Source organism: Capricornis sumatraensis, chromosome 23 (genome assembly GCF_032405125.1).
Source record: "Capricornis sumatraensis isolate serow.1 chromosome 23, serow.2, whole genome shotgun sequence".
Taxonomy (NCBI): Eukaryota; Metazoa; Chordata; class Mammalia; order Artiodactyla; family Bovidae; genus Capricornis; species Capricornis sumatraensis.
Genome location: NC_091091.1, coordinates 10804169 through 10818375, shown reverse-complemented (window position 1 = coordinate 10818375; position 14207 = coordinate 10804169). Strand labels below are relative to the sequence as shown.

The window sequence follows — 14207 nt, the reverse complement described above, 5'->3', positions numbered from 1 at the left end:
TGTTATATTAATAGTATGTGATGCTGCTGCTGTTCTTAATATTATCAACTTTCAGTGTCAGCCCTGGGATTTCTTTGGAAGGAATGATGCTAAAGCTGAAACTCCAGTACTTTGGCCACCTCAGGCAAAGAGTTGACTCATTGGAAAAGACTCTGATGCTGGGAGGGACTGGGGGCAGGAAGAGAAGGGGACGGCAGAGGATGAGATGGCTGGATGGCATCACTGACTCGATGGACGTGAGTCTGAGTGAACTCCGGGAGTTGGTGATGGACAGGGAGGCCTGGCGTACTGCGATTCATGGGGTCGCAAGGAGTCGGACACGACTGAGCAACTGAACTGAACTGAGTGTCTTGACTCCCCACCCAAAAATGTAAACTAAAAGAAATGTAGTGTCCAGTTCACACTCATTAGGATGACTGTTAAAAAAAAAAAAAAAAGCAGGTGTTTGGCAAGGATGTGGAGAAATTAGAACCTTTGTGCGTTGCTGGTAGGAATGAAAAAATGGTGCAGCCACTATGGAAAATGATATGGTGATTGAGCAATAACTTAAACATACAATTATCATATGAATCAGCATTTTCACTTCTGGGTGTATCCCCAAGAAGAAGTGAGAGCAGAGACTTAAAACAGGTAAATTGTACACCCACGTTCCTAGCAGTATTACAAACTCCAAAAGGTGAAGGAATCAACAAATATGGTATATATACACAATGGAATATTATGTGGGTTTAAAAAAGAAGGAAATTCTGACACCTGTTGCAACATGGATGAAGCTTGAAGACATCATGTTAAGTGAAATAAGCCTTTTACAAAAGGACACATTGTATAATTCCACTTATGTGAAGTACCTAGAGTGGTCAAATTCATAGGAAGAGAAATAGAATGGTGATTGGATTTCCCCGATAGCTCAGTTGGTAAAGAATCTGCCTGCGATGCGGGAGACCCTGGTTTGATTCCTGGGTCAGGAAGATCCACTGGAGAAGAGTTTGGCTACCCACTCCAGTATTCTTGGGCTTTCCTTGTGGCTCAGCTGGTAAAGAATCTACCTGCAATGTGGGAGACCTGGGTTCAGTCTCTGGGTTGGGAAGACCCCTTGAAAAGGTTACCCACTCCTGTATTCAGACTTGGAGAATTCTATGAACTGTATAGTCCATGGGGTTGCAAAGAGTCGGACACGACTAAGCTACTTTCACTTGGCAGGGACTGGGGCAAGTGGGGAGTGGGGAGTGGGGAGTCAGGAATTAGTATTCAGTGCCTATGGAGTTTCAATTTGGGAAGATAAAAAAGTTCTAATGATCAGTGGTGGTGATCTTTACAGAACAATGTAAATGTACTTAATGCCAGAGAACTATATACTTAAGATATGCCTAAAAGGTAAATTTTTTATTATAGACATTTTACCACAGTAAAACAAAGCCAAAAAAACTGCTGTGCCTAAACCCAGGAATAGTCCGCCACTGCTCCTGGGGTTTTAATAAAAGAATTAGTCAGTACTTTGAGAGAAGTCAATTCTGTTATCCTTTCTAAAGCTGTTCTTACAACAGCTCAGAGGTCAAAATAAAAATATTTTCCAGAGGTGCCTTATGTTTGTATAGCACTTTGTATTTGAAGAAGACTTTTATGTATCCAAACCCATTTAATCCTCCTGACAGCCTTATAAGGTAAGTAGTATTACTCCCTTCTAATTGATGGAAGAAAGTGGAGCCTAAGAGATTAAGTTGTCCAAGACCACCAGGCTATTAAAGATGCAAAGGTTCAAATAGTTATCTTCTGACTGAAGTCATTGATCCCAACATACAGAAATAGTTGTCAACTTACTACGAACTTTACATTTAAAATGCCAAAAGCAAAGTTGTATGCTTGTTAAGCTGAATAAAGCAAAGAAAAAGAAAGATAACATCATCACCTTCTCAGAGACCAAGGAATAATGATTGCACTGAATTTATGCTCTGAATCCTATTAACATATTTGTGGTTTTTTATAATACTCAAGTTCCAGGCCTTGGTCACGTTTAAACTCTTGTTGGCTATTTGTATTTTTGCACTTTAGCTTCTGAAAATACCCTTGAATTTAGGGAACGAGGGCCTCTTCCTTAAAAGTCATTGTCTGAGGTTGCAGGTATTCAAATTTTAATTGAAATTCTCAAAAATTTTTGTCTGAGTTCAATAAAAACAAGTAGTCAGGTTGTTCTCTCATTGTTATGCAAGAGCTGTTTCATTTTTAGTCTTAAATTTCCTTTTTTATTGCTCTCCTTGGAGTGGATGGCTAATGTAAATGGAAGAAACCTGGCAATGCACCATCACGACCCTTAACAATTTTATGAGCTCCCCGCTAGAACAAATGTCTGGGTCAGTGCAACCTCACGCACACAGCTCAAGTTCCTCTCCCTTTGAAGCCTGCCATAGATAAGTCAACTCAGAACCTCAACTCTCTTGCTTCCAAATGCTGACCCAGTAGTTTTCTCTGTCTCTAGGAAGATTTGGTACCTCATGGAAGGCGAGTGTCATTGCCAATCCCTTTCTGTGTATGAGCCTTCCTGAACATATTAAACTGAAACATAGGTAACACCCCCTGAGACAATATGCAATAGGTTTCTCACTATTGGTTATATCCAGTGAAAGAATTTTGAGATTTTGCACTCCAGTGTGGTATCAGTAAAGTTGACCCCAATAGGTTAAGCATTGCATGTTCAAAGAAAGGGTCCCCCTCCATCCTCTTTCAAGTTGTTCCAGCTGCTGTGAGGTGAAACTGGACAGTCTTCTTACCATTGCATTTACAGCACAGATTCTGAAGTCAGCTCTCCCAGTCTCATATATCTTGAAATGTTTGGAAGCATGCCTCTTTATAGTGCTCACAGCGTCCTGGGCCTCTCTTCCATTTTGCTGTAAAATTCATAAGCCAGAGTGTAATGGGGAAATGAAGTACTTTAACAACAACAACAAAATAATAGCTCACATCTTCATTTGAGCAACACCAGGCAAACTTTCCCCTTGGATATATCTAACTAATTACTTTTATTCCCATAACTTACATTTATTAAGCACTTCTTCTGTACCAGAAACAGTGCTAAACACTTCACACACATTATGTCTTTTAATCCAGACCACAGAGCAGCATAGTAGATACTAACTTATTCTCATTCTACGCAGAGACTCACAAAGTAAAGAGGCTGAGTGCATACAAAGCAAGAAATTGTCTTGTATAAAGCAAGAAATTTGTCTCTGTGTAAAATTACTTTTTCTGTGAAATATTTTACAAACCTATCTCAAAGAGACTGTTCTCTTTTATCACAACTCTAAAAAAAGCTTTATACTCCCAATTGAAAGAATTTTCAGAATCAGTCTTCCCAACCCCCATCAGTAATTTATATATTCTAGTATTTTCTTCTTTCAGCAGGAGGGAGCACCAACTTTCATATTATTATTTCATGTGTTTCATATCTATTTTGTTTTCTCTCAGCTTTTCTCTTCTGCATGATTTAAACAAACAGTAAAAGCAGGAAATCCTGGTTAACATTCCTTCCAACGTTGTATTCTCTGATGCCTCAGCCACTTTGTTTTCAGTGTCAAACTATTCTATTTCCTGTATTCTACTAAAGAGTGAAAGATGTGAAGCACTTATTGTCATTGTGAAAATATAGCAAAAAAAATTCAATGGTAGACAAAAATGAGAAGTAGCTCCATGTTATGAATAAAGCAGACATTATTTTTAATGCTGCCTAAAAGATGAAGAACATTATGAAGTCAAGCTTGTTTTTAGAAAGAAGCTTGGATTTTTTTAAAGACATTTTACTCTGGTATTTATATAATTTCAACAAGGCATTTTGCAATCCATTTAACATAAAATTAAGAGGATGAACATCTACTTTGTTCTCAGAATTTAAAGTGAGTAAAGGTTATGTATGGGCTTCCCTGGTGGCTCAGGTCAATCAGGAAGGTCCCCTGGAGAAGGGAATGGCAACCCACTCCAGTATTCTTGCCTGGGAAATCCCACAGACAGAGGAGCCTGGCGGGCTACTGTCCAAGGGATTGCAAAGAGTCAGACGCTACTGAGCAACTAACACTTTTTCAGACTATGTATAAGAAATGGTTCTGGGCTTCCCTGGTGGCTCAGTGGTAAATAATCCACCTGCTAGTGCGGAAGACACAGGTTCCATTCCTGATCGGGGTTGATCCCACATGCAGCGGAGCAGCAGAGTCCTTGCCTGTGCTCAATAGCACAGGAGCGGCAGCTACTGAAGTCCACGTAGCCTACAGCTCAGTGCTCTGTGACAAGAGAGGCTGCCACAATAGCAAGCCCACACAGCGTAACTAGAGGGTAGTCCCAGCTCAAAGCACTAGAGGAAGGCCTGTGCAGCAGCAAAGAGCCAGCACAGCCAACAAATAAATAGGTAAAATTTTAATAAAAAGAAAAACGAAATGGATCTTGCCCTGATGAGCTTGTTTTAGTGGATGAGAAAGATACAAGTAAATTTAATTATACCCAAGGAACTATATATTAGGTCCTCTCTCAAATACATCTTGAAACCAACGCAACATTGTGAAGCAATTATCCTCCAATTTAAAAAAATAAAATACCCCTTGAATCTGTCCTTCTCTTCAGTGCAACCTGATTTGGAGTTTCAGAACTAGCCTAATTTTATGCTTCAAAGTTTAGATTCTGTTTGCCTTTCATTTATTGTCTGATTATTGTGATCAATTCTTAAATCTGGATTGAAAGGCTGAGAGACACTTCCATATTACTCACTTCAAGGTACATTTTTATGTTCCTCTTCTACTAGAGTCATCAGAAATCGGACCTTCCCTTGTGATTCACACCACTGTCCCATTTGGAGTTACATACTTGGAACACAGCATTGAGGATGTGCAGGAGTTAATCTTCCAGCAGCTGGAAAACATTTTGCCTGGTTTGCCTCAGCCAGTAGCTACCAAATGCCAGAAATGGAGACATTCACAGGTAATCAGAGAACCCAGTGGTATGAGCACAGTTTTCTTAATCAGATCTGACTTTACTTTTTCTCATCTTTTGCCACTCTCTAGTACTTTTGCCTAGAAAATCCCATGGACAGAGGCGCCTGGTAGGCTGCAGTCCATGGTGTCGTGAAGAGTGGGACACGACTGAGCGGCTTTACTTTCACTTTTCACTTTCATGCATTGGAGAAGGAAATGGCAACTCACTCCAGTGTTCTTGCCTGGAGAATCCCAGGGACGGGGGAGCCTGGTGGGCTGCCGTCTATGGGGTCACACAGAGTTGGACACAACTGAAGCGACTTAGCAGCAGCAGCAGTGAAATAAATTAACGTGTGATCTTGGGAGCAAATATGCATTTGCCTAACAGAGAAGTTTACATGTAAGTTTTTATTATCCTGTTATTTCTCAGTAAGAGACATATATAATTTTCTCCAATGTTATGTTCAAATTCTCGCATCTAGACTTATATAACCTGAAAATCTGGGGTTTCTTATGCAGGCAAGGCAGGTTATATATCAAAATGCAGCTGTTTCTCTGAGGTTTTTCTAAATCAGTACTGTGGTTATATAGAAACCACTATAACCTCCCAAATTTTTTGCAATATGTCAAATTAACCTTGTAAGTATATTTTGCTACCACAATTTTCATTTTTATTAAGTTCCCACTTTGGTTTTGACTGCTGCCAGTAGAGCTGTTTGGGAGAGAGAAATGAATACCTGAATAGATCAGGTATGAATGATGAATGAAAAATGAATAGATCAGCTAGTTGAGCTGTTTTTTCAGGATTAGATAAACCTGCTGATCAGTGTACTAGTTCAAACTTTAAAAACTCTTTACACTAAGTAAATGCTGACTTTTCTGAAAATCCTCTGTATATTCCAACAGAAGTTTCTGAGTATTCAGAGAAAAAGTATTGATCTGTAAACTCAGTTGTCAAGTCGTGTGAGGACAGTGGAGCAGAGGGAAAAGGAACCAGTGACTTGTCTATTTTTCCTAAGATTTCCTAGCACATTGATTACCTGCTTTATCAGCACTATTTGTTGCTAGAGCTGTGAACCCTTTAGAAAAAGTGGTTGGGAGAAATCGCAACAGATTTTGTATATTTTAAAGGACTTTCCAAAATCAAAGGAAATGGTAAATTACTTCCTAAAATATTGCAGCAGTTCTATGTGTTTACCCATATCTTCTCAATTTAAATTATACAGTGAACCTTTCAGGAAAATATTTACTTAAACACATCATGGTCGCTGTAGAAGACTTCTTCCTTTTAAAACAACGTTTTCAAATCTCAATAGCCAATGTCTTTAAATGATATTTAACTTAATCTTAGGTTGGTCTGAAAAAGAAAACACGGAAATAATCTTGTTGATATAATTTGAAGCTAGATGTTTTACATAGCAAGTGAAATGAAGTGAAAGTTGCTCAGTACTGTCCGACTCTTTGCAACACCATGGACTATACAGTCCATGGAATTCTCCAGGTCAGAGTACTGGAGTGGGTAGCCTTTCCCTTCTCCAGGGGATCTTCCCAACCAAGGGATCAAACCCAGGTCTCCTGCATTGCAAGTGGATTCTTTACCAGCTGATCCACAGGAGGGGAGCCTTACTTCTGCCTGTCATAACCTTCCTTCCCCCAGAATTCTTTGGCAGATTCCTTAATGAGGCAGTGTTGCCTGCCCCTCTAATAAAACCTCTAGGGAGAGCACCAGCCCTTTAAGGCTCAAGCCACTTTCTGGAAGTGACTGCTTTCTGAAAGAGGTAAGGGAGTATTTTGTGTAAAGTCATTTTATGTTTCCTGATGTGGCTCTCGAGGCCTTCTGCTGCCTCTAATGTCTTACATCCACGGGGGCAGGGCCCGGGGGGGGGTGTGGGGTGGTGTGGGTCAGGGCAGTGAAAGATGGTTGTTCGTTTATTCATTTGTTTACTCATTTATTCCATGAGCATATAACAAATGCCTAGGTCACATCTAATACTCTGTCCGTGGAATTCTAGAGACTAATCTTTGCTGAAAGCCTTCTAAGACACTAAATTAAATTTTTTTGCCTTGAGTAGGATAGCACTGCTTTCTAGCGGGTGCTGCTATTAAGGAAGGAGGTGAAGGTGTGTTTGAAAGACTTGTGGGGCTGCTCTGTGCCTCCCATTTGGGGTTTGAATAAAACATGTGAGTAGGTGGTTCAGACAAACACAGCAAAGCAATGGCAGATTTTTCGTGATTCTCAGTTCCTCCCCTTTGCAGCTATTTGCCTTCCATCATTTAAATGTTTACCCAGTTAATATGCCTTGATGCCTAAGCTGTGATACATTGAATTAAGATTTCTGTAACAAGTATGATATATTAATCCTCTCAGCAGAAGAGTAATAACTGAAAACAACTTCCGTGTACATTGACAGGGGACACTTAATCAGTTTGATAACCCTAATCCTCTCACCACTCTTATTCGCTGTGCTTCCCTTTGTTTCAGAGTCTGTCATGATGTCCTTCCCAAACTACTATAATTTTATACATTTACTATAAAAGCATGATTTGCTTGTGAGTTTACCTCTAACTTTCCCCCATATTTCTGTAGTTTCTGAATATTTCAATGCCTTTTTTGTCACGTAGCACATTCATGGATTACTCTTTTGTAAAAAAAATAAAATAATCACTGAATGCATTTCAAACACCATGGACATCAAGAGGGGAATTTAGGGGTAGGGAAAAAGGAGAGTCAGGTGGTAAATGAATGCTTTGGTATCTTTGGCAAAAATAAATGGATTTGGACTAGCCTATTAAACTCTTGCTGTAAAATTAGAATTGTTCTCTTCTGTAGTTCCATTTCTTCCCTTGGTCTTTTGCCCTGAGTCTGTACTTTCTCTCTGCTCAATATGAACCCTTTTGTATTCTTTAAGAAGGATCTTGAACTCTTTAAGAACCTCATCAAAGCCATGAATATGAAGATGCACAGCCTTTCAAAATATACATGTACACATAAACACAAAGTTGCATCTAATTATGAAGCAACTAAAATTACAAGCAACCTAAAATGCCTCCCACAAATCCAGCATTAAGAACACCTGCTGTAAATGTTATTCTCCTATAACCCAAATAAATCAAGAATCCCTTATAGCCCAGTCTTGTGTTCTAGTCAAAGAAACAAAATTCAGCAATCTAAAGGAATGTAAAATAATTATCATCTTTACTAGTGTTTTTAATAGATCTTTAAAGATATCCAAAATTCATTATCCTTAGCAGTACTTTTTGAAGTTTCTCTTCTCATTCCTTATATATCTCACTTCTATAAGCTCCCTCAAAACTTTTTGCACCTTAACTCTAGTTTTCCACAGAGTTTTCCAATTATCAGCCATGTAGGCTTTTCTTTTTTCTTTCCTTTCTTCAGCCTTCCACTCACATTCCTCATTTTTGACTTGATGTTTTCCCCTCTCTTAGAAGGAAAATCTAAGAACTTGTCAATGCAAATTCCCCATTTTGGCTTCCTCAGGTCTTCCCCAGTTGATTACTTTGGTTGGCATAGTACTGCCCAGGAGTTGGAAAGAATAAAAGAGGAAATAGGTGACAACTGAAGGCCAGAATTTTTCTTAAGAGGTTTGTGTTTGGTGGGACAGGGTGGTGGGGTGTGTATACATAGTAGAGCCTGAAATCACCTACATATTTGCATTATTCCCTTATGAGATTAATTTCTGACCAGTAGCTGTGTCTTATTTCAGCATTGGAAGGTCAGGTAGTAATTGATAGTTCCATTTTTTTTTTTCCTTTCTTACACATTTTCTGTCATATCTGCCTCACTGTCTTCTCTGTGGTAGGATCAAACTGAAAAGCAGTGACTGATTGATTGTATGAATATACCAAGACTATAAATTCAAACGAGTGTCCCTTTCAACATAGTCAGTCGCCCTAATAAGCCACACCCTTATTGCAGCCAGATTGGGTTGCAATAAAATCCTGACACTTATTCTTCAGCATGTACTCAGTTCAATCAGGTCTTTGAAAGGTGAGCTTGAATTTAATGTTTCAGAAACAACTGAAGTCATTTGGACATATACCTTTTTAGTAAAGTAGATGGGCAATCTTGACAATTTTCTTAAATGTTTTTATATAACTAAAGAGATATAACTGCTTGTGTTTATCTGTGTTAATGTGTCCAGTAAGCTCATTCTAAAAGCTCCTACCCTAAAAGATGTTGGCCAGTGTATCACTACAGATTTAATCATATGGCCTTCTAGAATAAGTGCTTTGAAAGACAAAAGTCAATTGTGTTTATCAGTTACAGTACATTAGATATGTTGTTGGATAATTTATTTAATGTGGGGTGATTACGACTTTGGGCTTTGGAGTCAGATAGACCTCAGTTCTCCCTGTGCCTTTGAGTAAGCTAGACTATAAGCCATCTGTAAATGGTACAACTGAACCTCCCTCGTAAGAAGAGAATGACCCCTCATAATGGTCAGAATGAAAGGAGAGAACACAGTAGGAAACATTTACTGTAACACTCGTACAAGGCAAGTTCTCCATTATTGCTATATAAGAATAGCAAAAGGAAGAGGAAGAGAGGAGGTGGGTGAAGGTGATTCTGTGGTATTTCTTAGTAGATGAGCTCTTTTCTGGTACCTTTCTTCATGCATGCTGCCGCACTTCTTGTTTTTTCTTACTCACTCCCTTGTCTTTTCAGAGTCTCTGTATTTTCTCCTCTCTCTTTTTACATACACAGATATTTCTGGACAAGGATATTTCAGGACTGACTCAACTCCAGGGGCTATGATGCTAAGTCATACCATAGGGACTATTAACATCAGAACAAGGTGACATAAAAGTGATGGATCCCTGTGGACACAAGGAACTCTTATCAGTTTTTTTCAGCTTATAGGTTTTTCAGTTTCATGCCATTCATTCCTAAGCTAACTTACACATTGTCCAGTGTCCGGTAATTTAACACAATTTATACCATGAGTTAAAATTTCCTGCCTGAAATTACGACCTCAAGAGTACTCTTGCTTCTGTGCATAAGTTTATGGTAAGCCATGGAGAGCCGAAACAGGCCCTTTGGGGTTGGTAGGCTATGGAATGACCCAGTCTGCCAAGAGCAGGAGATCTAACACGTGTCAGTCCTAAGCATTCCACCGAGTAATCTCTCACCTCTTTCTCACTGGTACAGAACTAACCCGTTGCTTCACTTTATTATGAGGTAGCTACGTATGTATGAGATCATCAGCTGAGAAATTCTGATCATTGAATTAGGGATGTTTAGTCACAGCTTAATTGGCGTTTATATGGGCAGATATTTCCCCTTTTCATAAAATCTCACATTATATGAGCTATTAAATGTTTTAACACATGTAAGTTTAATTAAATCACTTTTTTCAAACACTTATGGCAGGAACTTACCCTGCCATGTAGTCAGCATCACACTTTTTCAGAAAAACTAATTATTTTGAACAGCAGTACTTTGTAGGAAACTTTAAAAATGAATCTGTATCATTTTTCTTGGACAAATGCAATATATCTTCATCTGCACCCAGTATTACTACTGAAAACTGAATGATGGATCTTATTATACATGGCTCTGTTCTATAAAGGGAAGTCCACTTGGTCTGTGCATAGTAGACCTCAGTATTATTCTCTGAACTAACAAGCTGAACTAAAAAGTTCAGTTGACAAAAGCTATTTATACCCACATTGGAAATTAGTAATATATATTCAGCTTTTCATTTAGCTGACATTTATTGAGTTTCTTGGGCTTCCCTTGTGGCTCAGCTGGTAAAGAATCTGCCTGCAATACGGGAAACCTAGGTTCTATCCCTGGATTGGGAAGATCCCCTGGAGAAGGGAAAGGCTACGCACTCCAGTATTCTGACCTGGAGAATTCCATGAACTATATAGCTCATGGGGTCACAAAGAGTTGGACACGACTGAGTGACTTTCAACAATGTCAGCAATTGGTTTCTGCTGTATACCAGACATTATACTGAATTCTATAGACTCAAAGACAACTCCATTCATTCAAGGACTTTCCCATATAATCAGCAAAACTGACCAATAAGCAGATAATCATTATATGATGCATTTTCTTCCAAGAAAAGGAAAAACAATGTATTGTGTGAACACAGAGCAGATTTGAGGAGAAAATAGTAATAAATACCTTCTTAGAAGAAAATGTCACCTGAGCTAAATCCTACAAGATGAAGCCAGAGAGGCAAAGGAAATGATGTTGGAATGATGTTCTAACAATGTGTGCACTTTCCCAGTTCCAAGACAGTACAGGATACATTCTTACTTTTTACCTTGATCTTGCCTTAAAGAGATAGGAATACCAGACCACTTGACATGCCTCTTGAGAAATCTGTATGCGGGTCAGGAAGCAACAGTTAGAACTGGACATGAAGAAACAGACTGGTTCCAAATAGGGAAAGAAGTACGTTAAGGCTGTGTATTGTCACCCTGCTTATTTAACTTATATACAGAGTACATCATGAGCAATGCTGGGCTGGATAAAGCAGAAGCTGGAATCAAGATTGCCGGGAGAAATATCAATAACCTCAGATATGCAGATGACACCACCTTTATGGCAGAAAGTGAAGAGGAACTAAAAAGCCTCTTGATGAGAGTGAAAGAGGAGAGTGAAAAAGTTGGCTTAAAGCTCAACATTCAGAAAACTAAGATCATGGCATCTGGTCCCATCACTTCATGATGGGGAAACAGTGGAAACCATGACACACTTTATTTTGGGGGCTCCAAAATCACTGCAGATGGTGAATGTATGCATGAAATTAAAAGACACTTGCTCCTTTGAGGAAAAGTTATGACCAACCCAGACAACATATTAAAAAGCAGAGACATTATTTTGCCAACAAAAGTCCATCTAATCAAAGCTATGGTTTTTCCAGTAGTCATGTATGGATATGAGAGTTGGACTATAAAGAAAGCTGAGCACCAAAGAATTGATGCTTTTGAATTGTGGTGTTGGAGAAGACTCTTGAGAGTCCATTGGACTACAAGGAGATCCAACCAGTCCATCCTAAAGGAAATCAGTCCTGAATATTCATTGGAAGGACTGATGCTGAAGCTGAAACTCCAATACTTAGGCTACCTCATGCAAAGAGCTGACTTATTTGAAAAGACCCTGATGCTAAGGAAGATTGAGGGCAGGAAGAAAAGGGGACGACAGAGGGTGAGATGGTTGGATGGCATCACTGACTCAACGGACATGAGTTTGAGTAAACTCCAGAAGTTGGTGATGGACAGAGAGGCCTGGCGTGCTGCAGTCCATGGCATCACAAAGTCATACACAACTCAGCAACTAAACTGAACTGCCATCAACTGTTACAACATTCATATAAACTATGACAGTCTGCATCATCATTTTATTAGTGTACATGCATAATCATTCCTCTCCCTCTCTTTCTCAAATACCATTTATCAATCCCCTACCCTGTGTGTAACTCACTTCATCTCCACCCCATGGAGGTTTTTACTCCTTCCCAATTGCAAAGGTCAGAAAGTTAAGAAGTTGAGAGCGCAGAGCCCTTTGTGAGGCTCTTCCACTAGGAAGTGGCAAAAATGAAATTCAAACAGAGGTCTACTTAAAAGTTAGTGTTTTTTTAGTGCAGCCAGAAGAAGCAAGAAGAACCACAGTCTAACAGCAGCCAGAATGAAAACCACATCATGGAAAGTTAATCAGAATGAAAAAGCAGAGTCATGTCCCAGATGAAAGGACAAGATAAAACCCCAGGAAAACAACTAAGTGAAGTAAAGATAGGCAATCTTCCAGAAAAAGAATTCAGAATAATTATAGTGAAGATGATCCAGGATCTTGGAAGAAGAATGGAAAAGATGCAAAAATGTTTACCAAAGACCTCGGAAAAACTAAAGGACAAACAGAGATGAGCAGTGCACTAGAAGGAATCAGTAGCAGAATAACTGAGGCAGAAGAATGGATAAGTGACCTGGAAGACAGAATGGTGGAAATCACTAATGCAGAACAGAATATAGAAAAAGAATGAAAAAAAAAAATGAAGACAGCCTAAAAGTTAGTGTTTTTAAACACTCGCTCTGCTACTGGTAATTTAGATCTGGCTTTCTTCCAATTATGACACATTCTTATGCCATCATTCTGTTGGCTGATGTTAGAAATAATAATAGTTAACATTTATACTCTGAGTTTAGAAAGTAATTTTATGCTTGTTTTCATTTGATCCTCACAACAATTCTGACAGATCAGGAAGTAAATATTTCTATCTTTGTTTAAATGAGGAAACTGAAGTTCAAATTGATAGTTTTGCCTAGCACAATGCAATGAGTGAACAGAAAAATAGAAATTGAACATGTCACTTTAGGTAAAAAAGTTCAAGGTTCACACTGTATACAAAAATTAACTAAAAATAAATCATAGACCTATATAAAACATTATAAAACATCAAACTATGAAACTTGTAGATAAAAGCATAGGAGAAAATCTTTATGATCTTTGGTTTGGCAAACATTTCTTAGGATACACAAAGCACAAACCATAAAGAATAAGTTGATAAATTATGCTTGATCAAAATTTTAAATGCTTTGAAAGATACTGTTAAGGAAATGACAAAACAAGCTACAGACTTGGATAAAATGTTTGCAAAAACATATATCTGATAAGAGATTGGTATCCAGAATATATAAAGAATTCTCAGAAGTCAGAAAGAAGAAAACAAATGGCCCTGTTATTTAAAGCTAGGCAAAATATTTGAAAGGCTACTTCACTGAAGAAGAGGTGTGAATTTAACCATGGAGGCATAAGAGTTCTGCAGTGAAAACTACAAAGCATTGTTGAAAGAAGTTAAAGAGGACTTAAATAAATAAAAACCATCCCAAGTTCATAGATCATAAAACTCAGTATTTTGTAATGGCAATATTACACAAAATAATCTACAAATTTATTACAGTCTCCATCAAAATCCCTGGGGAAGTAAATGACAACCCACCCCAGTATTCTTGCCTGGAAAACTCCACAGACAGAGGAACCTAACGGGCTACAATCCATGAGGTCGCAAGAGTTGAATACAACTTAGCAACTAAGCCACTATCAAAATCCCAATGGCTTTTGCAGAAATGGAAAAGCTAATCCAAAAATTCATACAGAGTTGCAAGGGACCCCAAATAGCCAAGACAATCTTGAAAAAGAATAAAGCTAGAGGACTCACACTTTCTGATTTCTAAACTTGCTATTATACAAAGCTAGCATAATTAAAGTATTGTAATAATATAAGA

At 38.5% G+C, this 14207-nt stretch overlaps 1 protein-coding gene across 1 annotated transcript in view; it reads left to right on the top strand.

The window, feature by feature from the left end:
• The window catches only part of RNLS (renalase, FAD dependent amine oxidase), a 283909-nt gene that overhangs the window by 251956 nt on the left and 17746 nt on the right, over nucleotides 1–14207 (top strand). The window contains exon 6 of the mRNA XM_068961684.1: nucleotides 4781–4956. Within this exon, the coding sequence (XP_068817785.1) occupies nucleotides 4781–4956 (176 nt within the window). The remainder of the gene's footprint in view (nucleotides 1–4780; nucleotides 4957–14207) is intronic.